We start from the raw sequence: 25131 nt of genomic DNA on the forward strand, positions 1-25131 counted from the left end.
CTGATGTTTTCGCTATAGTTAGTCTACTAAGTGGCTTATGAGAGATCCTACACCTCAGTGCCACATTTTTATTCCCTGTGATATAAAAGCCCCACCTTAGACCTGCTGCCACTATTTGCCTGTGGTGGAGTAGCCCAGTATTGAACTCATTCACAGCCATGGCCATGCTCAGAGTGTCCTCTTATCGAAAGCTGTTTGAGGAAGACCACTGGGGTCGCAATGGGGGATCCAGTCTGCAGTGTGCCGGGCAGTACCGGGCCTCTAGCAGGTCAGTGTGGGTCTCAGGTTTAGGACAGACTCCACCTTTTAACAGCAGAGTTCAACTCAACAACAACTGAATATTAACATTAATGTTGGACAAGTTGTATTTCATGCATGGTTTTCCAGGAGAAGCAAATGTGTTATGTATTTACAGCTGTTGTAGGTATTTATGTTAAACGCCTTGTGTGTCCACCAACGTTCATTTAGTTTTAGGGATTGGGCAAAAACATCCAAAGCATTTAAAGAATGATGTGGGGTAAAGATATGGCATGTTAAGGTTCTGTTTAAACTATAGTTAAAGCATTGTGCCACATTCCTGCATCATAAACTCAAAATACAGAACAGTGTCCGTCTCTGAAAAGCCTTAAAGGTCACACTAATGATCTCCCCTTGGATCTTTTTGCTTGGATCTTTTTGCTCGGTAATTTGTGCGATCATCACAGGAGTGCAGCCGCTGACGAGTGTGACTGTGACAAGTTAGACTTTGTAGCTGCCAGGACTCTCAACAAGGATGGTCTGAGCCGGTTTGTCCAAGACCGCACCATCATTGCTGCCCTGAATGACCGCCTAGTCAGGCTTATTGAACTGGTGAGGACAAACTATTACAGTTCTCAACAACACATCAGCACTTTATTTTCCCTCTGCTGTGTCATGCCTTTGTTCTTGGTAAATGATGCAGTGATCTATACAGATACAATATGTACTGCTTCTGACTTTCTCTGTTTGATGTGTCTCTGTGCCCGTCAGGCTAATTGCTTTGAAGAGGAAAATGAATCTCTTGAATGTCAGATTTTGGACCTTCAGGACAGGCTGAACCATCAGAAGACCTCCATTGTTGCAACCACTGGGGATGTACCTGACTATAGTCTGGATGCAGTGGTAAAAAGACTCTGCAAAGAGAGGGTAGGATACTGCTGTGTGTGTCTGCTGCATGTTTTTCTGCGTGATGGCGTCCCTAAAGTAGGGTCTTCACCGACAGTCCATGTGAATTCACATATTGCTACAGTCACAGAAAAAATTATTAGACCACCCTTGTTTTCTTCAATTTCTTGTTCATTTTAATGCCTGGTACAACTAAAGGTACATTTGTTTGGACAAATATAATGATAACAACAAAAATAGCTCCTAAGAGTTTAATTTCAGAGCTGATATCTAGACATTTTCCATGTTTTCTTGATAATAACCAAAATCACTTCGGATCTTACATCAATATCTATGGCATTGTACTGACAAAACAGGTGCTTTTAGGCATTCCATGTTTTCTTTTCTGTCTGTTTTAGTCACATGGCACACACAGGAGTTAGTACTTCATTGCATAACCATTGTTTTTGATGACTTTTAATGGTCTAATAATTGTTTCCGCAACTATATATTCCTTATCTATTTAGTTTTAGATTTTACAATGACAGTCGTTCCTGATGGAACTAAAACCTTCCAAAGATTTCATCACTGTCTTCACTGTCTGCAGGATGAGATTTTGTGTGACTCAGAGGAGCTGCAGAAAGAGCTTGAACGTCTGAAGAAGGAGTATGAAAAAGCTGCACATCACAGGACATTTGTCGAACAGGAGCGCCGATATGTTGCAGAGGTACAGTAAAAGAATTGAGGTAATCTCTACAAGTATCATGGCAACTGTACCTGAAACCATGCTGAAAGATGTCTGTGTACATGAAGGTCCTTCACAATTAACAATATAATACACTGCCTAGCCAAAAACAAACAAGAAAATCTGTCATCTGGATAAGTGATTACCCATCATGCCTATTGCCTATAGTACAAGTCTGTGGGGGCAGTGTCATGACCTGAGGATCCAGCATAGAGTCCAGACCTGAACCCCGCTGGGAATCTTTGGGATGTGATGGTTAAGACTTTACATAGTGGTCTGACTCTCCCATCATCAATACAAGATCTTGGAAATAAATGTTGTTACATTTATTGTCACATTGCATAAACATTGTGTGGTATAAATGATGCTACAGTGAGTGTATCCCATGATCGGATCTAAAGGCAGTCCACAACATATTGTGTGGGACTTTTTGTTTTGGCGAGGCAGTGTAGAACCATGCAGTGATCACATGACTTCACTGCAGTCCAGGTCCTTAATCACAAAGTAAAATACAGATTTAATGGTGTAAGTTATAAGGGAGACTTTTGAAATGGGAGACCTTGATAAGTTGATAATTTCACCTTCTATTTTTGTCCTCTGTAGGGGACAAGAATTTCACAGCTTCACTTGAGAAAAGGGACCCAGACACAAGTTAACCTGTTTAACCCTGACCATATTTTCAGGGGAAAAACGCCAAAAAGACATACCCAAAGTAAATGAAGAATTACTCCACAATAAGAAGGTTCATATGGATGTTCTTGGTGTCTGTGGACATTTAGAGACCTCACAGAATCTATTCCCGTTGTCTAAAATATTGTATCTATTACTATGCCTGAGTAAACTGTAACAAACTAAAAGAGAAATTAGAATTTTTTATTCTCGCCTGTTTTTTTCCAGCTGGATTGACGATAATATGCATAAATTAATTGTTCGTGTCGGAGATTTTTAATAGCATATATTTCACCCCACAAAGATTAAAAATCATGTTTGAACATTAAAGTTTTAACTAAAATACACTTTTGATGTACTTTTATCAACATTAGGGTCTAAACTTTGAGCAAAAGTTGAAAAAACATCCATTGTCCTGATTTATTATATTTTTATAGTAGATGAATATTAATATATTTTTTCGGCCCGCAGGTGGGCTGATCGGGCTAAAGAGGATTTATTAATAATGTTGAAATAAACTGTTAAAACATCTAGATTTGAAAACAAGTAATAGATTTAAGCAACAAGGCCTCTAAGGTAAACAAAAATCTAAACCTAAATTAAAAGGACCATCGCAAATTAAACTCAAAACCTATTTCTAACCTAAATAAAACCTGACTAAAAAGTCCTACTCATAATAAATGGAAATACCTGCATTTGACATGGGTTTCAGAAAGTATTAGAAGTCACCTGTACTGAATATTGCTGAACAGTCTTCTGTGTCAGTGGTAGTAAAAATAAGCTGCTTTTATACATTTACACTAAAATGTATATTGTATTTAGTTGTAATAATGCACTTGCAGCACTAGATGGCAGTATAGTCAAACATCTCCATGCAAATTCCCCTTCAGCCTCCTGGTGAGTCAAGTGAAACTCTGCACAGCTGGTCCTCCGCAGCGCTACCCAATGGGTGTTGATCACCAGCAGTCACACAGTGTGGGCTTGTGACCCACACCCACCTGAGCCGCCAACTTTTCCAAACCCCACTCTCACGCCAAAGCGCATCTCCTCACAGTCGGGCCAGATGCGAGGGAGGCTTTAATTTCTGGTTTACAGATGTAACACAGGCTGTAATACAGAGCCATAATGTTCCTGTTGGCTGAGTTCTCTGGTTCTGAATTGGAAGCAGGTGGAGAATGACAAGCCTTTGGTGGGGAGGTAGAAGGATAGCAGAGATGCACAGAGAAACTGAAGCTGCTCCTCCAAGTTCCCACAAGCTCGTAACAACTGCAGTTCTCTCAACATAGATGCATAGAACTTGATTATAGTAGACTGACTGTGAGTGAAGTATTGGTTTTAGTTTGATGTATACTTATGTTGTGTTAACCTCTCCAGTTATAGGTCTTTATGGGTGATATAGTTGTATCAGGTCATTTCTATGAGTCATTTAGAAACATTAAATCAAACTAGTCCAGGGCTGTTCACAGCAGCAGAGTTATTGGGTCTAGTAATACTACGCAACACAAATACAGATAAGTACAAAAAAAAATGTAGAGCTGCATTAATCAAGTAGTTTTATATTCCATTTGGGTCAAATTACTCTTGGTGATGTGTAACATGCTTGAATACTAATGTTTCTCCTTGTCATTTAGGTCCAAATCGGATTTTTCATTCATATGTGACTCAATGTGAACATCAGAGATCACATGGAATCTAATCTTTTCAGCTCTGATTTGGGCCCCTTCCCCATACTGTGTGTTCTCAAGTCTGATGTTTTTTTGCATTGCGTCTTCAAACAGTTATATTAATTGTCATGCAACTTTCCCATCACTCTAAATTGACATTTTTGTCACTATTCTCCTCTGGTGGACATGACGTGCTGAAAAAATTGGGCTTTGTTTCTTTTCATAATCATTTTCTCACTGTCCTTCACTGCAAATTAGTAATTGCAATTAAAGCCGTAAACACTGATTTCAATGGCCTCTATCTTTACTTTGGTACAACATAATTATAATATTCACAGATAAATAAAAATCTGAAGCTTACACTGTGAATGCATCCTTAAATGACAGTTTCAGCCACTCATTTGTCATAACTTGTTGGTCTGTAGTTAGTTAAAATACTCCAAAGTTTTGTTTACAGTTTGCTCTGCTGCTCCCAAGTGGACAAAAACTCAATGACTGAGTGTTTTAAAGTTGCACAGAATGCGATTTACAACATCCTCTCCAGCTGCTCACTGATGTTTGAACACACAGCCTGACTAGTTTTGTCCACTGCTGTCCATCAAGGACCCTGCCACCCTCACAGTGAGGCTCCAAACGTCAGAACCAAACCTTCTCTGCATGAGCCCTAATGTAGAAGCAGGCACCCACAGTAATTGCATCCGCTGCCAATTAATCTGCTTCTTTTAAAAGAGTCGATGAGCTAAGGACCCCTGCTGGTGAATGGATTGGTAGACAGGGCTTTTGTGTCTAGTTAGCCCTCGCCAGCCTCCTTCTCATCTTCCTCCTCCTCCTCCCCCTTCCTCTGCATTGCGGTGTCTACTTGCAGTTCAGTGAAACAGGGTGGATGTGCTGGTGCTGATGGTTCCTATAATGGGTGTTCTGGGTGGAAGCATGACTTTTTCTACTCATCTTCAACCTGCGGTGTGATTTAGTGCCCGAACTGCAGAAGTACCGCATAGTTCAGTGCAGAGTGCTCCTCTCCGACACCTCCACAAATTAAGTTGAACTTCTCCACTTTCAGTGTTCTCTCCTAACTTGATTTCCTCCTTCACTGTGCAGGATGTTGATGCTGTGACAGCAGAGTGTTTGGCGCTGAGGGAGCAAGTGGCTATCTACGAGGAGCAGCTGGCCAACATGGAGGGCCAGCACAAGATGGTAAGGAGGGGAGGGGAGGGGGGGGACGGGGACGAGAGTATATCACTGCAGTGGGATGAAACAGAAAGATCTTATATAAAGAGTTCCAAAATGTCAGGTCAGACAGGAGTGTTGGAGAAATGCCCAGGCCGGCGGTGACAAACACAGCTGTGATGACCCCAGTCACCTTGCTGAGGAACTGCAGCCAAAAAAAGCCCTGTTAACAGTAACATATGGAGAGAGGATTAAAGGAGAACATTAGACAACGCACATGTTAGTGCTTTTATGAGGCTGAACTTTGAGTTAAATGCCATTTTAGCAAACAAACATATGCATAATCACAATATTAGCGTGCTAATTTTTAGACAGTAATGTTTATTATGTTTATTATGTTTACAGGGTGGGGAAGCAAAATTTACAATGAACATTTAGTTGTTTTTTCTCAGCAGGCACTACGTCAATTGTTTTGAAACCAAACATATATTGATGTCATAATCATACCTAACACTATTATCCATACCTTTTCAGAAACTTTTGCCCATATGAGTAATCAGGAAAGCAAACGTCAAAGAGTGTGTGATTTGCTGAATGCACTCGTCACACCAACGGAGATTTCAAAAATAGTTGGAGTGTCCATAAAGACTGTTTATAATGGAAAGAAGAGAATGACTATGAGCAAAACTATTACGAGAAAGTCTGGAAGATACTGTTAAAGAAGAATGGGAGAAGTTGTCACCCGAATATTTGAGGAACACTTGCGCAAGTTTCAGGAAGCGTGTGAAGGCAGTTATTGAGAAAGAGGGAGGACACATAGAATAAAAACATTTTCTATTATGTCAATTTTCTTGTGGCAAATAAATTCTCATGGCTTTCAATAAACTAACTGGTCATACACTGTCTTTCAATCCCTGCCTCAAAATATTGTAAATTTTGCTTCCCCACCCTGTACTTATTAGTTTATATCATGTAGAAATGTCTGCAAACAACTGACTTTATACTTCACCCAGGAGGAAAATTGAAATAGACCAAACACAAACTAGAAATTGAAATTGGCTGGAACTTGTAGCTCAAACTAAGAAAAAAAAAAGCTTTAAATTGACAATGTATGTATGATGCAACATTTTAACAATAATGCAAACAAGTGATAAAAAGGTGATCATTATATTTTCTTTTTTTTGAACCATTACCTTCTTTTTATGGCCCAGAGTTTGTATTTGGTAGATTCAGTATTTAACTACACAAAAATCGCAGTTTGTCCATAAGAATATAGTTGAACCATCACCAAACTACTTCCAAATGTATTTAATCTATTACTTCATCGACATATAGTTTATTACTCCCTTACACTACTTATTAGTTTAGCAGATGAAAGTTCCTAGTATGCCATTAGGTGCCCCATTATTTCCAAGTCATGTGACCTTCATGTTGGCACTTGGGGGAAAAAAATCAGAGGATCATTAGTCATTAGGATCCTCTGGAGACCCCAAATGTCTGTAGAAAATACAACAGTAATCCATTCAAATGTTGTTTGACAAGTTTCAGTAGACAAATGTTTTTTCTATTGTGACACTTTATATGGCTACTTAACATTATCACATGACCACAGTGATCCATTATATCTTGTTAAACACAATTATATATTTAATTATTTAGTAGTATTTGTTTTAACTGTTGTATAGTAATGTTGCACTGCTCTTATGCTAGTTGTGTAGACCAGTCTGTGGGACATGTAGGCTAGGGGTGTGAAACATGTGACCTGTGGACTGAAACCGGCACACCAAAGTGTCCAATCTGACCCGTGGAATGAATTTCTGAAATGCAACCATTACACTGAAGATATTAACAATCATTGGTGACAAAATCATCTTAGTTCGGGGGCCACATACAGACCAATTTCATCTCAACTGGGTCGGACCAGTAAAATACTATCATAATTGTCTATAAATAATGAAAGCTCCAAAAAAAAAGTAAAAAAGTTAAATTACATGAGCATATTTATATTTACAAGCTATTTACAAAACATGTGAATAACCTGAACAAATATAAACAACTTGAAAAGCACTTACAAGAAGTGAGTGCAATTTTAACAATATTCTGCCTTTTACTAAATGTTTTGCGACTTTGTAGATCCACTGTGATGTGTAAGTTGTAATGCACATGTCAACGATAAGCTCAGTAAAATTGTTAAAATTACATTTATCTTTCTTAAGAAATTCCAGGTTGTTCATGGTTTTTCATGTTGTTTACATTTTTTAAAGGATGCTTTGTAGATATGCACATTTTCATTATGTAATTTTACATTTGTCACTGTTGTTATTTTACTGGTCCGGCCCCCTTGAGATCATATTGTGCTTTATGTGGCCCCTGAACTAAAATGAGTTTGAGACCCCTGAAGTGGGCATTTCATTACATAAATCATTAAATTAAATCTGAAACAATCTCAGAGGAAAACTGAAAGGACGGCCCCTTCTATTCATGTTCTCTGCCTCATCAGGAGATGACAGACGCACCCCAGTATCGGATCTAGCGGCTGTATTTAGGCAACGAGAGGCAGGAGCAACTCCATCACACTGTGTTTTTCTCTGCAAAGCCAGGCCGCCCAGCATTTAACACACTCCCTCTGGGACATGCTCGATAACTCACAGTCCGGGAAATGCGGCTGAATACCGAATGAAAACAGAAGTTCCCTTTGTTTTATTAACTGCTGTTATTATCAGCACTTCCAGATACCCCATATTCCCCTGACAAATCGACAGCCATGTTGTTATTTAGGTGGAGCAGAAAAATGTGAAATTGCCACTGCAGCTTGGTAACACTTCATTTTCTCTGTAATTACATGTGGGTGTTTTTTTTTTTTTTTTAAACTAAATGGAATACATATTGAAAGGTGAAGACATACATATGGATTTTTTTCTCTCGAACATGATTTACTGCAGCTGTGTGTTTGTGTTTGTTGCATGTATGATCAGGCAGTTCAGACTCTGCTGGAGCCAGCTGAAGTGACTACAGGAGCAGTGACAGCAATTAAATTTGGCAGCCCTGACATCACTCCGGCCTTGGATGTAAAGGAGTACTACTGCCAGCTGGCTGAGAGCCTCCAGGTACAACACAGCAGAGCATAAAACACATAAACATGTCATGAAGTGGAAGCGTTTTGGTGCCAAATGCTTTACAGTAGCATCCCTGCATACAGTTTTAGATTTACTATCCTATTTCTGGCTTTGGGCCTCATTGAGCTAAAATCACATGCATACAAATGGACTCAGACAGTCCTCATGCACCAGAAAGCAGCTGCCAGGGGTGAATAAAGTACACTGATCCTTTACTTAAAAAATAGTGAAATCTGCCAAGAAACAAAGTAGAGGTATTAGAAGAAATGTGAAGCGATATGTTCAGAGAGGTTGTAAAAAAAACACTAATTGTTCTTGTTTTAACTGATTCATTTCTATATATTTTAATTGTCTATTATTCTTACAGATTTGATTGTTTTACATGAATTGCCTCTGTTTTTGTCCATTGTTTCTGCGTTTCTTGTTGTAATTCCTTCAGTTGGTCTTTAGCTTTTATTTCCATTTCATTGTTTTTTATCACCACTGTTTCTCGCTGTACTCTGCTATATTGTAAATTAAGTCCCTACCTCAATATAATCCAAGATTAAATAAAGGTTGGAAGAGTGTTGAGCCCATAAACAAACAGTAACAGTCCAAGACAACTACAGTATGTGTTTATTTATTTATTGGAGTAGAAGATGCTGCAAATCATCACGAATGACAGGTTGGACCATGAAAACTCAGAAAGGATTTATTGACGTTTTAAGCAAGTAGCCATATGTTTAGTCAATTCTAACTTATTAATGAATGAAATTAAGTCGTGTCGTGAAATTATAATAATATAAGTAGAATTATTAAAGAGCTTAACCCATAAAGACCCAAACATCCATCACCAATCAAAACCATCTACTGATCTAAACTGTTTAATACCTGTTGATCCACTAATCCTATCAATACATGTAAATAATTGGTGTAAAATGCAGTTTGTCGTCTTTTCATGGTCATCAGATATGACCCATTTGGACGTTCACGGGCTTCGTAGTAAATTTGGAAACACCTTCATCTCCTACAACATTGATTCACCAGTAAAACCCATGGGGTCTGATAAATGACAGTGGATGGACACACTTGTTTTATGTTCAGTTAATAATATCTTTGCTGAAAAAGTCACTTTTTCTTCAGTTTTCTCTGTTTCTGATATAATACCCCTCAACTTTAATCTGAGCTTTAATGAACATCTATATGATCACTGATTTAAATATGGGAAAATACTTGATTTTCACTGAAAAAATACAAAATACAGAGGATAATATTATAATAAACAGTGATTAATCACTTAAAAAGGTGAAATATAGAGAAAAATTCATTTGGGAACTGACACAAAAGTACCACTGGGTCTTTATGGGGTAAAATAAAACTACTTAGGAGGAAGTATTTGGAAGTTTTAATGTAGAATTACATTGAAGTAAATGTACTTTCCCCTGCTGCCAGCTGCCATCCTCATCCTACTACTGACCACTTCAACATCCATTTTTTACCACATCACTGTTTCTCTCCCTCTGAAACTGCCTGGTCAGGTCCAGATGTAAATCTCCCCTTTCACAAATCACAGAGCAATACTCCCCCTTGTTTTCTTTCCCTCTTAACACAACACCAGCGAAGAATTTGAGAATCAGAGGTGCTGGCGGAGACCCGAACATAACACTTGAGTCTACCTGTATTTGTGAATGTGTGGCTGTTGTAAGAGCAGAGGTGCTGTATTGGGGTCAAACTTCAGCTCCGGTGGGTCTGACCCCCCTGTGGGCTGAGGATGTCTGTCCAGGTCAAAGGTCAGGGCTGTAATCAGACTGCTGGCCGCCTTCCCAGGCTCCGCAGCAGCGCTGGTATGGACGATGATGTGTGTTTGACGGCTTCATTTGGAGCTGGGGCTAAAGGCTATCCGCTGTTTTGATATATATGTTTGACTGTCTAGATTCGTAGGTGTTTCTTGTCCCTTTAAACCCTATCTATTCACTCTCTTCCTGCTGCTCCCACACACTTTGCTGGCCAGCTGGACACAGTCCTGTCTCTGGCCTCGATTACCAGACACAATTGTCTCGATGCTAAAATGATTGCTATTGGGTTTGAACAGTAATGGTGATTGCTGGCCGAGTCCCACACACCTGTGCACCCTCATGTTGCTTGTTTCTGCTGCATTTGTTCCATCTAATCAGGAATGTGGTGAACACAATGGAGAGTTTTAACCATCAGGGTGTGTATGAGGGCCGAGCTAGCAGAGGCTGTGATTGCTCTTTGCTCTCCTGTCAGAGTGCACTTAGTCGCCCCAAACACACCACTATCCTCTATCCTCCTCGGTCTTGTGCATTTGCAGTTCAGCTTCAGTAAGTATTATATTTAAGTTGCATTTATATTCTGATGTCTTGTCTTTGCAGTATGAGTGTGGTGCATCGTCTGCTGCTGTGGTTCGCAGAGGTGATGGAAAGCAACTGGAAGTGGGAGGAGCTGTGGGGTCAATGGTCAAAGGCCTGCCGCAGATAAAGGATATCAGTGAAATGAAGATGCTGGTGAGTAGCCTTTCTTCTTCTTTTCACTGGTTTTAACAGGTCAACAATACAATTAAAGAAAGCAAACATTATGTTCTTTTATGTGGTGCTGTCATTCCATGTAGATTGTGTTGTTTTGTTCTTTAAATCTTTAGGCATCTGTCTTTTAGTATTTCTTGCATTTGGTCATTTTATGCTTTCAATTGATGGAGATAGAAATGAGAGAACAAGAATCTAGGGAGAGAGGAAAATACCCTACAATTCATAACAAACATGCTTTATTTTACTTTTTTTTTTTTTTTAAATAAAATAAAAGTAACAAAAAATGACAACCAGTCATTTTAGACTGAGGAGAATAATGAGGAGTCATTTTTCCGTGTTACAAGACACATCACAGACTGAAAATCTCATGTGACATTAATGTGACAGTATTTAATTCACACTTGTGTCATAATAGAAGTGTTTCAATAAAAAGATTGCTGCTGTGACTTTTTGACAGAGACTTGTAAAATCTTTTTAACACATCTAGGTGCATGTGTGAAAAAGAGTCATCTATAAACTTACAATACCACCGAAATAAAAGCAACCATGTCTATTTGACTGAGCAAAGAATGATAAAAGATTACTTTATGTAAATCCTGCTACCATCTGATTTAGATCTTCCCATAGCATATTTCCTACCCTTTTACTTACAAAGAAAAGAGGAGTCTCTCAGCCCGCAAACAGCTCGGCGTCGCCCATCAGCCACTAAATCAGACGTTAATGGTGTAAATGAATGGTTTCCCACAGCAGGAGAAGGGAGTGGAGAGCAGTTGAGTGACAGCAGAGCAACAATGTGGGAGAACCTGCTGACCAGAGTGTTTACTCTGTGGACACTTTCAGCAGGAGATGTGAAGGGCTCGGCTTCAGCTCAGACAGGATTTATTGCCCTCCGTGTCCTCAGTTATTAAGTACAGTCTTTCACAGCGCCTGCAGCATCATAAACGTCTTTAAACTTCACACACCCACACACTGACTGGAGAAATAAACCTTCATTGAATATTATAGATATATATATATACTGTATATTTCATTACATTTTGTGCAAGATGGATTATATATCTTCATCTGTTCTGCAGAAAAGGTTTTAAAATCATCTTTGAATAGACAGGGTTAAACTGCTGCTAACAGCACTATGATTAATAATAAAGTTTTATTTTTGTGACGATTTCCAGGTGATATTTTTCTCTACCTATAACATTTCCTAAGTAATTTATCACTGTTTATTATAATATTATACTGTGATTTGTATTTTTTTGTGAAAACCAAGTATTTTCCTATATTTCATTTACTGTTCATGTAGATGTTCATAAAAGATCACAGTAAATTCAACAGTTATTATATCAAAACAGAGAAAACTGAAGAAAAAGTGACTTTTTCAGCAAAACATATCACTAACTGAACATAAAAACAAGTGTCTGCAACCACTGACATTTACAAAACTACATGGGTTTTACTGATGAATCATTATGCAGAAGATGATGGTATTTCCATGTTCATTACCAAACCTCTGAACATTTATATCTGATCACAACGACAAGCTAAGAAACTGCTTTTTACTTGAATTATTTCAATGTATCAATAGGATTAATGGTTCAGGAGTTAATAAATAATTTATATCAGTAGATTTTGGGTGGCGTTGGCTGTTTGGGTCCAACTGAAGAACTGTTTAATCTAATGTTCACCCATATATTGTATTTTCATTATTATTGTGATATGAACATACACATCACCAAAGACTGAAATGCAATAAACAAACAAACAAAAAAATCATTCACAATTCACATTCTGGGTATTCATGTGTAATGTATGTGTTGCTAAGGAGTAGTAAGTTAGAAGTATGTTAGTTAAATTTTTTATTCAGACTATTCAATACTTTGGGTTTATGTTATCAGTGTACCTGGTACACAGCTAATATGCACACTATTATACATTCATTTATTCTTCATTCATCATATTTTCCTTGAAATATTGACCATTGTTATTGCACGTTGCAGTTTTTCCTCATATCATGCAGGCCTGATTCCATCTATACACAGTCAAAAGGTTGCCATCAGCCCAAAGTTATGTATTTAAAAATAGTTTTCGTACAGACAATCCAAAACTACAATACAGATCTGTTCCCCTCATATGTGGGAAAAAGGAATCATAAAATATTCACATTTGACAAACTACAGCCTGTTAACTCTTGACATATCTAACAGACAGACCACCAAACTGTGACTCTGGTGAAATCTGCAGTCAAATCCAGGAAATGGTAACCAACCCTTTTACAGTTAATCTATGTCAAAAAAATCTACAAGTGGTCAGACCGCAGCTGTCACCGAACCACGTCTAACCAACCTGGTGGTTTGGTTCTCATTACTGTGGTTGTAGCTCTACATGCAGCTCTTTAAATAAACAGGGAGCCTCTTAAACCACAGCAGAGCTCTCACATCATCCACTTTTTTCTAATATGCAGCTCAAACGTCCCACTTCTGCTTAGTCCAGCCTGACGGATGGACAGCTCGGTTCGATCTGCTCTGTTTCCTCTCTCGCCCGTGATGGATGCCTCGGGTCTGGTTTCTTCCTGAGACACAACATGGCCAAACAAACAGATTGCGATGAAATCAGCCCTGACGCAGACATGTATATAATAGACCAGGCCCTGATGGGGTTGTACGCACTCATACGCACACTCACTTATCATGCCAGGGAGAGTAGAGGAGTGAGTAAGTGACTTGACCAGGTTGTGGACTCATTGTCAGCCTGTGAGTAGTAATCAGGTCTTCCTCTGCTCACATGATCTCACTGAAAGACGAGCACCGCCGCCTGGATCCCCATCTGGCGGTGACAGTTAATTGTTGAACTTCTGTGATTGCTGTAATTACTCACTGCAGGACACTCAGATGTGGGGGAGGGATGCTCCTGTGTTATTTTGTTATTAAGAGCAAAACCAACCTGTATAATCTATGTGTGTAGTCTGCTTAACTGGGGACGGTACTTTTTTTTTTTTTTTTTAAACATAGCTGTCATATGCATACACTTTTCTCAGCTGAAGTATTTCTAACAAGACCCAAGACCCTGAGTGCCTCTGGGGTTGCTCAAGACCATCTTAACCCATAAAAACCCAAACAGCCACAGACGACCAAAACCATCTACTGATCTAAACTGTTTAATACCTGTTGATCCATTAATCCTATCAATACATGTAAATAATTGGTGTAAAATACAGTTTGTCATCTTTTCATGGTCATCAGATATGACCCATTTGGATGTTCAGAGGCTCCATAGTTACTGTGGAAACACCATCATCTTCTACAACATCGAATCACCAGTAAAACCCATGGAGTTGGATCAATGACAATGGATGTACGCAGTGGGTTTATATTGCAGAAAAAGTCACTTTTTCTTTTGTTTTCTCTGTTTTTAAATAATCATAAACTTTAATCTAACCTTTTATGAACATCTACATGATCAGTCAATTAAATATAGAAAAATACATGATGTTCACTGAAAAAAACACAAAATACAGAGGATAATGTCATTATAAGTGGCGATAAATCACTTAAGAAAAGCAAAATATAGAGAAAAAAATATTTAGGAGCTGCCACAAAGGTAGCGCTGGGTCTTTATGGGTTGGCCAAAACCAAGTCATGACCAAGAACAAACTAGACACACAGCAAGGGCATTAGAACAACTTGATATAAATGTTGAAAAGATTCCCCTTGTCAGTGAGTACCAGAATGAGGCAGCTGAATCAAGATTTGACAAGACAGTTTACCCTTAAAGCAATGATTCCCAACCTTTTTTGGCTCCTGACCCCATTTTAACATCACAAATTTTTGGCAACTCCAGACATTCAAAACAGAGACAATTTTTTTGGCAAAAATTAATTTGTTTTTGATCATGTAATAGTTTGCTATACTATGTTGCAGATAAACATTGATTTTAGATGACATTTAGTCTATATAATGTACATTATTATGGACGGAGGCAGAAAAGCCAGGTGTAGATTACTGCACAAAGTGAGAATTTTATTTCCTTGGTCAGGAAATGAACAGTCAGTCCAGCTTGGATTTACAAGGCTGACAATTAATACTGAACAAACAATAACTCAAACTATGAATTATGAAAGAGCTGCAGCATCTGAAACCGACCACAATGAACATTTGAAAGATAAACAGTACCACAGTGCTTCAGTTTCAGCTTCAGTTTGTCATGTCTTTTATGAATTTTGATTATCTCTCTCAACTCACCATATATTTATTAATAAGTTTTTTATTTTTTATTTTTATCAATTACTAGAAATTGCAGGCGACCCCATTTGAATTCCAGGCGACCCAACGTGGGCTCCCGACCACAAGGTTGAAAAACACTGCCTTAAAGAGTCTATATAATGTCTCCACTGTCAAATATTAAAATTGACCTAAAACTGTCATTAGAGTGTTTAGAATGTGTTGGATTGTGAAGATATGTGCTGAATACATCTACACCGATAGGCTGGGGATTTATGTGACCACTAGAGGGAGAAGTGAGTGACTCTGTTGGTCTCCAACTGTTAAGAAAACTAACACCATAGTGCCACCACAGGAACAAAGCTGGAGAAAGTGAACAGATAGGATGAGAACTATTAAGAAACAACTTTTAGAGTTAAAGAAAGTGGCAAAGTGGTAAAAGTTAGGAGCACTGTTGTTGTTTTCACCACTGAAAAGAATGGAGTTTGATGCTGAAATCACAGCATTTCTTCAACATGGGTGAGTTTGAGTATGAGGATTATGAAGGTATGAAGTTATTATGCAATGTTATTATCTTTGCTAAGGTCTTTGTTTGTTGATCCACAGTTCAGACTAAACTGTGGCAATTCTGACCATATTTGGATGAGTCCAAACAGATCTTTAGCGCCACTACTGACAACACAAACCGTATAGAAAATGGAGGCGATACATAGTTTTACCGTGGCTGTTTACCGTCTATAAACAGAGTTAAGCTTTCTGATAAGGAGACTGCAGTGTTACATGATTTAATACAGGAAACAAATATAAATGTCATATTAGATGGAAACTGCAAAAAACACCACTATTTGTGATGAGCTGCAGAGAAATGTTAAGAATAGGCTTTGACAAACTATGGAAGAGCTCAAAACGTTATATTATCCAGATGAACAGTTCAGTAAAAACCTAGAGCAAAATCTTAAGCAGCTTCAGGACTTTTGATATAATACCTCTATCAGCTCCTATATCAAAATCTAAGCCATGTCGCTGTATAAAATACTGCACAATTTTAAATCATGATGACAATGATGAACAGTGTGTTAGTATTTGCATGACTCATTGCTTTTCTGAAAATCCAGTTAAAGTATGCATTTGAAAACCCGACTGATACCTCTAATAATGGACTCTGTAGGGGAGGATGAGGCGAGGGATTGTACCACTAGATGCCACGAAATATTACAGACTCAACCTCTAACGGAAAACCCAGCAATTTACTGCACCACCATTACATGAATACTCCCATCATTATTAATAGCTTTACTTCTGCTGTATTTTACATGAATATGCTATCTGTGAAGATTTCAGAGCTAAATAAGGAGCTTGCTGAGCTGGAAAAATGCAACGAGGAGCTGGAAGACGAGGTCGAAATGAAAAAGGCAGCATACCTGGAGGAGATTGCTGAGCTGGAGGTATCAGACAGGACTGATTATTGCAATCATAGGCTGTAATGGACCAGTGGTTTGTACTGATTCTGTCATTTAATCTCCTTCTCGGTTCATGTGTGTGTGTGTGTGTGTTTGTCTGGTCATGTTCAACAGTGTACTATAGATGAAATGAGACACCAGGAGGCTGATCTGCATGCACAGATGAAGGAGCAGTGTGAAGACTACAAGGAACTGCTCAATGAGAAGATGGCCAGAGACATGGAGATCGTTGCCTACAGGTTTGTAAACATAATAAATCAAATTAATTGTAAGACGACACTGATTAAGACACGGTGTTGGCTTAAAAGACCTGGCACTGTAGATTTTCATGCATTAGAATGTACATAACTGCAAAATCACATACAAATCACTTTAGATTTTCTGTGATTGCAACTAAAATATGTAATATTTCTGTATTAAAGGTTCAATGTGCAGTATTCAGTGACATGTTATGATGAAGTTGTAGATGGCAACCAACTACACACCACTATATACATTAAAAAAAACAGACTCAGCTTGTTTTCTCCTTTCTGGGCTTTAACAATAGGATGGTAATGCAACCTAATGATATACAATGGAGAAAAGAGGAAGAATACAAAGGAATAGAAAGGGATAAGATAAGATAAGATAAGATAAGATAAGATAAGATAAGATAAGATAAGATAAGATAAGATAAGATAAGATAAGATAAGATAAGATAAGATAAGATAGAAATTGAATAGAATAGGATATACAATATAGGCTATAGGAAATAGGGAAAGAAAAGAAAAGAACAGAAAAGAATGGAGTAGAATAGGATTAGAATTTCATGAAATGTAGAAGAATAAGATTAAAATAGAATAGAATAGAATAGAATAGAATAGAATAGAATAGAATAGAATAGAATAGAATAGAATAGAATAGAATAGAATAGAATAGAATTACTTAATTGGCAATGTTTTGTTTACAAAAAGCAGAAATTTGTCTTTGCCCTTCATGCAAATATTCATCCACTAGAATCAATCACGAAAAAAAATAACAAAGAAAGAAGTGTCATCACTCATAAAATGCTGATATCATGTTTCAGCCAAACAGTAAAAATACAGTAAAAATTACAATGAACTCACATAAATGACATTAATTTAAAACAACCAAGTGAAATTAAAATAATGATAATCTTCAACTGGTCATGGTAATTATTACGTCTTATGTATGAAAGAGGGCATTGAAACAAGAACCTCAGACCAATATGTGCCAGCAGTGACCTTTTTCTTGAATTTAATGTATTCAAGAGCTGATAAAAACAAGTGAACTTGTCAAACGGTGATCTCTCCCGCCTTGACACCTCTCATCCCCCTCTAAATGAACCTGCAGGTTGTTTTTATTAATTAACCCCCTGAATCTGTACCACACACTTAGTGTAATTTACAGAACAGCACAATCAAACCAGAGAAGATAAGATCACTTTGGGACAGTGCTGGTTAATTTTTTACTGCGTCTGTCAGTCAGTAGGATGACCAGAACAAACACTGTGGGTCAGGGATGGACAGCCATGTCCAATGAGGCGCCAAGAACACAGAGCATTTTATTCCAATAAAAACACTCCATCAGGTGACTTCACTGATTAGTTTGTCTTTTTTCGTTAAATGTGATCAAGTCGTGACAGTGGCCTCCTGTAGCTTCAGATTAAAATGAAAACCTACGCACTGACATTTATTGTAGATTCCCATCTCTGCTGTTTGAGGTCAAATGAAAACAGACTTCCTTCATGGTGCCATACGTTATTTAAACCTGTCGATGTAAGGCGACGTTTAGCAGGGAACACATGCTGATAATGGAAGATTTCATTAGATTTAAATGAAGCTGATGTTCTGTTTACGTAAGAGATTCTTTATATATGAGTTTATCTTAGCAAATTACATCAACATCCTCTTTCCTTCCTTCCTTCTTTCCTTCCCCCATTCCTTCCATCCATTCTCTACTCAACTAAAACACATCTACGTAAAAAAAAAATCCTCTTAAAAGTAGAATTGATTCAACTTTTTTACTCAAGTAAAAGTTTAAAAGAACAGCTGTTGAAATGTGCTCATATTATAGAAGTAAAAAGTAGAACATTTGTGTAAACTGGACTGAACCTCAGTCATAGTTATATCATCTTAAGACTGTTCTGACTTAAAATAGAATAAAAAACACAACATTCTATAAATGAACATTAACTTACCTGCAAAATGCAAATCAGTTTTGAGTGTCAGCAACAAAACTTATAATATGATGCTGAGGTGTAGTGTCTGTTTGGTCTTGTTATAAATTTATGTTGTTTTCATCTTGCTATATTTTTGGTCATTGATGATCAGCATTAATATGTATAAAGTAGAAAACCTTACTTTGAGACTTGCTAGCTGAATTAATTCCACTATATAGCTAAAGAATAGAAAATAACACGTGACAGTAGGAAAGCACACAATAAGTAAAAAAAAAAAAAAAAAGTAGGGATGGTCTTTTTATGTGTTATTGTTCCATCCATTTAGGATAAAATCAGTCTTGATGTTTGGACAACATCAATGTTTGGACGACATATCCTTTTTTTCTGTTTATCATGTATTTGGTGATGAGCAAAATAAAATTAAATGAAATGAAACAATTATGCAAAAATGTTATAATCTATAATTAATGTTAAATCCAAATACGGAGCTTGTTTTGAAAATGTATAGTCAGATTTATGCAAGGCAATAAAAGTTATCAGATAAATAAAGTACAGATACCTGAAAACTCAAAAATTCTTTCTTATTTAGATATTTCCCCTCTTCCTCAGTGTGAAGAATAAATTTGACATCAGCAGCGCCATGAATAATACAAAAAATATTTCTGATTGTTTGTGTAATATAGTCTATTTCACCTGGTCATGCGTCATGTCAACACTAAGATATTCCTGTGAACAAAAGGCTGACATCACCGTCCCGCTGGGGTCACAGGAAACAGCTTCTGAATATGATGTTGTTTCCTGAACGTGACCTTGAAGATGTTTCATGTCATTCCCTGCGTCCATTGCGGTTTCTTAACCATCTGCTGTCCTGGTATGTGAATGACATGCCTCATCCCGCTGCCACAGACTTCCTCCATGGCCCGTCCAAACTGCCTCTGACCCCCAGGGGGCCCCGCTGAGGGCCTGAGCCCAGACCCTCACAATGCCTCATTAGAATGGGCGAAGAGGACCTCACAGTGTCTGAACTGTGTGTTGGGTCTCTGCCAGCTCTTTTCCACGCCAGCCTGTTAATGTCAGCCCCCCCCCTTACACACATTTCCAGATTCGCCACAGTTTTAATACCGTCTCGTTACCGAACAGACTGTCCCAAAAACACCGAAGGCACAGGGGGAGGCACACAGTCAAGCCAACTTCGTCTCTTCCTTTCTTTATTTACTGGATGTTTTGTCATCCGTGATTAAATCCATGAATAAGAAATGAAAATGGCTGTTGTTTATTCTGTTTGTGCCGTGGCAAACTGTCTGCACAACAGACCTTAATGACCCCAGGCTGCCATTACTGGGTGGCTTATCGCCTGTGAAAGCATCTCAGAGCAGTTTGGGCAGATGCTCACAGCTCTCACTCTGTGCTAATGTAAAACATATTACACTGTAGCTCATTCTGCTGTTCAGTGTGATCTCAAACAAATGCAGCAACAAGTAGCTCAACTCAACCCAAGATCCTTTTTAGTTTAGTGTATCAGTATAGAAGTTTGGCATTTTGTATCTCATACATACATTTGTTGTTTTCTGTCTCACAATTCATTTGTTTCATGCTTCAGTATTTATAGTTTATCTTGTCTTTTGTGGATTTCAGGAAGTTTTATTTTGTGCAGGAATCATGACATTAGACATCATAGACTGTGTGGCCCCTTTTCCACTGCAGGGATTTTTAGAAGTTACCAGGGATTTTTGAAAAACCTCAGAGCATTTCCACCAAAATTACCTGGGGAAAAAACTTTTTCTCAACCCCAAACTTTCTCTGATAAAAGTTCCAAGTAGGGGGGTAGAACTTTTCAGATTCCCCAGAATTCTTCAGGGGCGGGGCTATGTGCTTCATGAGCGAGACAATACACTCAGAACAGTGACTTAAAACACTCAAAAGAGTGTATTCTTCAAATAGACCTCATCGTCTGTCTACATTTCTTTTCTGCTTTTGCTCCATTTTCCAAATGATCAAAACACAAAGTGAAGCTTCTAGAAATGGAATAAACAAGTGTGCAGCGTGTAGCCACAAATTGGCTACATGTGGGTGAACGTATGCAGATCGTTGCAAATGCCTCTCACCAATCAGTGTTCTTCATCACACAGTCCCACACCTCAACAATTCCATGGAATCTGAAACGTACAACCCCCTTCTAGGAACTTTTTTGAGGGAAAATTTGGGGTCGAGCAAATCTTTTTTATCTGGATAGTGTCCATGGAAATATGCTGAGATTTTTCAAAATCCCAGGTAAATTTAAAGTTCCTGCAGTGGAAAAGGGGCCAGTGGTTTAATTTTGCAGCCAATGCAGAAGAATCCACACCCCTTGGTAGATATTTAGACTCACAACAAAACCACACAGTGTGTATGTATGTGTATATATATATATATATATATATATATATATATATATATATATATATAAATACACACACACACACACACACACACACACACAATTAACTTGAGTAATATATAAAAAAAAATGAAGGCAGAAAACAAATGAAAATTACCAAATTCACTGATCCTCCCCACTCCACCAAAAACCTTCTCTCATTATTAAGTTTCACAGTGCAGAACAGTGTGTGTAGAGGGATCTGATAGCCCAGTAGTTAGGTCACATACTTAACAGACTTACATACCATAACCAGCGATTCCCAGATCAGTTCCTGGTTCACTGGAACATGTACTGCGTGTCATTCCTACACTAACCCATTCATTCCCCTTCACCTGACTTAAGGCACCAAAATGCAAAAAGAAAGAATAATGTGTTCAGACTTTAACACTGTCAGCCTGTTTTCATGTTAATCTGTTGTAAAGGGAAGATTTCTGTTTTTTTAAAGCTTCTAAAACTATTTGTATCTTCACAGATATTTAGGAGACTAATGTTATATAATATGCTGCTTTTAATGTAAATCTGTACATGTATCAATAATGTGCCTTTTAGGATAAATGGAAAACATTACAGTTCAAGTATTAAGATAGACTGTACATAATAAAAGATTGTGGATTTTTAATGAGTAAGAACACAGAGATATAAGAGACAATATGTGGTGACAGATTCATTATCGTAAATTAAAGCTGAACTAAACTTATTGTAAATTAAGCTGGGTTGACACAAGATGCAACCCTTTACTTCACAATGAAGACTGACTAGCTGTACTTTATGCTGCCTATTATACAACTATCTACTAAAGAAATCAATAATTTGGCAAAAAAATACTGATACAAGAGAGGTTTGGTTAATTTTTGACATAATTTCATTGCTTCAACTAAATAGTAAAGTTCAGTTTACTTAGTTTATTTTTAAGCTCTTTTGAATTTCTTATAGATTTAATGCAAAAAGTGATCAACAAGACAAACACTTACATGAAAAAACAAAACAATATTGACTGTAAAAGCATTGGTTAAAGCTATATCTTATCATAAAATTGCACTTTTAGAAGTGGTTACAGCATAATGACTCTAGAATGACATGTAATTTGTAATTTTAATGCATTTTTAACAAGGTAGTCGAACTTTTTGGGAGATTCGTCATATCAGACACACTTTAAGCGTGCTGACAGGCTCCAAGTATTGATGCTCAACTTTGTGATTACGTCAAGTTGTGCTTCTGTTATGTGCTACATCCACTCATCTGTATTTTGTGTATTTTTTTTTTTTTTCTGTGGTTCAGGAGCCTGGTGGAGGAAGGGGAGGAGAGGCTGTGCGTCCTGTGACTCGAGACTGAAGAGCTGTTTGGTGTAAGGCTTCATGCTCCCCCACACATGGATTAGAAAAATGACAGAGAAATGCAAAATAAAAAGAAACCACAGCCCAAATAAGCATTAGGATGAAGCTTAAGGTACCGGAGCAACAATTTGAGCAGATGTAAACTTATCATGACAGATTAATGTGTCTAGAGGCCTAAGCTGTGCCATTGATAACAGGCCGTTGGCAGATGACCCCTAAACTACAAGAAGGATGGAGTTGTCTAAAACTGGTGGGCGGACGGGGGCCGTGCGATGAGTGCATATCCATTCAGTGTCTGGCAGTGATATTTCCTTAAGTGGCTTTTATCTGTACCAGCTCACTGATAGGATTCATAACCGTTTTGTCCAGTTTTTGTTGAACACTGAAGTCGTCCACTGAAACACACAACACAGATAGTGACAGAACCACACTGAGCGGCTCCATGGAGTCATTCTCCTCTGATACCACCTCGTCCATCACTCAAACAAGGCCTGATTACCGCTCTTAACCCCTGCCCTCTTCAGTGTTAGCCAACATATTGACAGCTCACTCTTTCCAGTAACGTGACGGCATTTCCCCATTTTTTTGCTTTTATAGCCATGTTTAGTTTGCAGTTGGTTCATGATTAGTTTTTTTCTGACGCTCTTACAAAATGTGCACCTGGGTGTGTGTTTTGTTTTGGTTTTTTTTGTTCTAAGTAAAGCCTATGCGATTCATCATTGCTTCTTTGAAAGTAATGTCTCAATTTGCTGTCATTTCAAAAGTAAGCATTTGGTAATACATTCCATGGTAATGTTTTCCTCATTTTCTACATGACTTTAAAGCACGTCTGTGATAAATCATTTTTGGTTCCCGCTTCAAACGGCAAAGCTCTGTGATTTAAATTAAATAAAAGTAGTTGCTTGACAGATCAGCTCAGACAGTGTGATTTCTTTTTCTGAAAATCAATGTTTCATGAGAACCTTGGGCTTAAGATTTTTTCGCTGTACTATAAAAGTGTGCAAAAAGCTGAGTGATTTATGTTGAGTGATCCTTCTCTCATTCATCTTCATGCTGAACGTGAGATTTGAACATTCCCAGCTATTAGCGATCTCAAAGGCTTGTTAGCTCTGTCATAAAGATGAAAAATGCTGCTAATAACAGATCAGATAAGATTAGACACACTCTGTGAACTTGTGGTGATGAGGAGTTAGCCTCGGAAATAAGTGAGTTCAGTGTCTGCAGAAGGGGCTGGGACTTTGCAGCCACAGTGACTTCTTTTAATTGTCCTGACATGAAGCATGACTGGCCGATGTGTCTGTTTTCTCAGGGCTGCAGTGCTCGATAAAGCCCTTAGAGGACAGGAGCAGAGATTTCCCTTTGGTTCTTTAATGCTCAAATAAAAGACTACAAAAAGTGTGATGTTTTGGATCTCATAGGATGATACAGTCTGTAATTGTGGTCATGAGAAAACATGATAAATTAAAGAGATCATTGTGATCTTAGTGGTTTTCCTTATGTTCCATTCCATGGTGTACCCCTTTGGAAATACAGTAAATGCATTAAATATACTCAGCATTTATACTTACATGAAATTCACTTTCATTTCTGCACTTGTCGATGTGCCACTTAACTATAAAATAGTTTTCAAACAGGTTACAGGGCAGTAAAGAGACTGCATATAAATAGTCGATGAACCCTCTGAGATGTCACATGTTGGTTTGTGAACTGCAATTCAAAGGCTCAAGAAGCATAATAATAATATTAACAATAAGGGATTACAGTAGATTTATATAGCACTTTTCTATTAACGCATACTCAAAGCATGTACAGTGGATCCATTATTCATTCACTCACACATTCACACTGTGGTGGTGGTAAACTACATCTGTATCCACAGCTGCCCTGGGGCAGACTGACGGAAGTGTGGCTGCCAATTCATGCCTACGGCCCCTCTGACCAACACCAAACACTCATATGCATTCATACACCAGTGTGAGTAGCAGCACTGGAGGCAAGGAGGGTGAAGTGTCTTGCCCAAGGACACAACAGCACATGACTAGGACAGAGCAGGATTCGAACTGCCAACCCTTCAGTTATTGGACGACTCGCTCTACCTAGCATAATATGACCTTTGCTGTTTTGCTTGTATGGAAACAAGGGCTCGAGTTGGAAAAGCGAGGGATGAAACTAGAACAGAATGCATGCATCCATTCATTTTCTGAACTGCTTAGTCCTCATGAGGGCCATGGCAAGTGCTGGGGGTCCTGGAGAGGATGCCAACCGGTGAGGGCGGGTAAACCCTGGATGTGTTGCCAAGGCTTATATGCACAGATCAGTCACTCTCACAGTCAAACCTATAGGTGATTTAGATTCACCAAATAAACTATTAAGGTCCAATTTTTACTGGAATTCATCCCCAGACCTTCTTAATGTGAGGCAAAAGTGCTCTCCACTGCACCACCTCATGTAATATATAAACACACTAATTACAGCTACCTGAGGTAATTAGCAGGTTAGCTGACTCAACATATA

The 25131-nt window shown here is 38.2% G+C and overlaps 1 protein-coding gene across 1 annotated transcript; it reads left to right on the forward strand.

The window, feature by feature from the left end:
• The first annotated feature begins 114 nt into the window (after window positions 1-114).
• vimr2 (vimentin-related 2) lies at window positions 115-23525 on the forward strand. The gene is made up of 10 exons (XM_030144777.1): window positions 115-268; window positions 705-849; window positions 1009-1164; window positions 1730-1849; window positions 5299-5394; window positions 8343-8474; window positions 10856-10987; window positions 16557-16667; window positions 16797-16921; window positions 22562-23525. The coding sequence occupies exons 1-10, from the start codon at window positions 159-161 to the stop codon at window positions 22602-22604; spliced, it is 1170 nt and encodes a 389-aa protein (XP_030000637.1). The 5' UTR covers window positions 115-158; the 3' UTR covers window positions 22605-23525.
• The last annotated feature ends 1606 nt before the right edge of the window (window positions 23526-25131 follow it).

The sequence above is a fragment of the Sphaeramia orbicularis genome, chromosome 10 (assembly GCF_902148855.1).
Source record: "Sphaeramia orbicularis chromosome 10, fSphaOr1.1, whole genome shotgun sequence".
NCBI lineage: Eukaryota > Metazoa > Chordata > Actinopteri > Kurtiformes > Apogonidae > Sphaeramia > Sphaeramia orbicularis.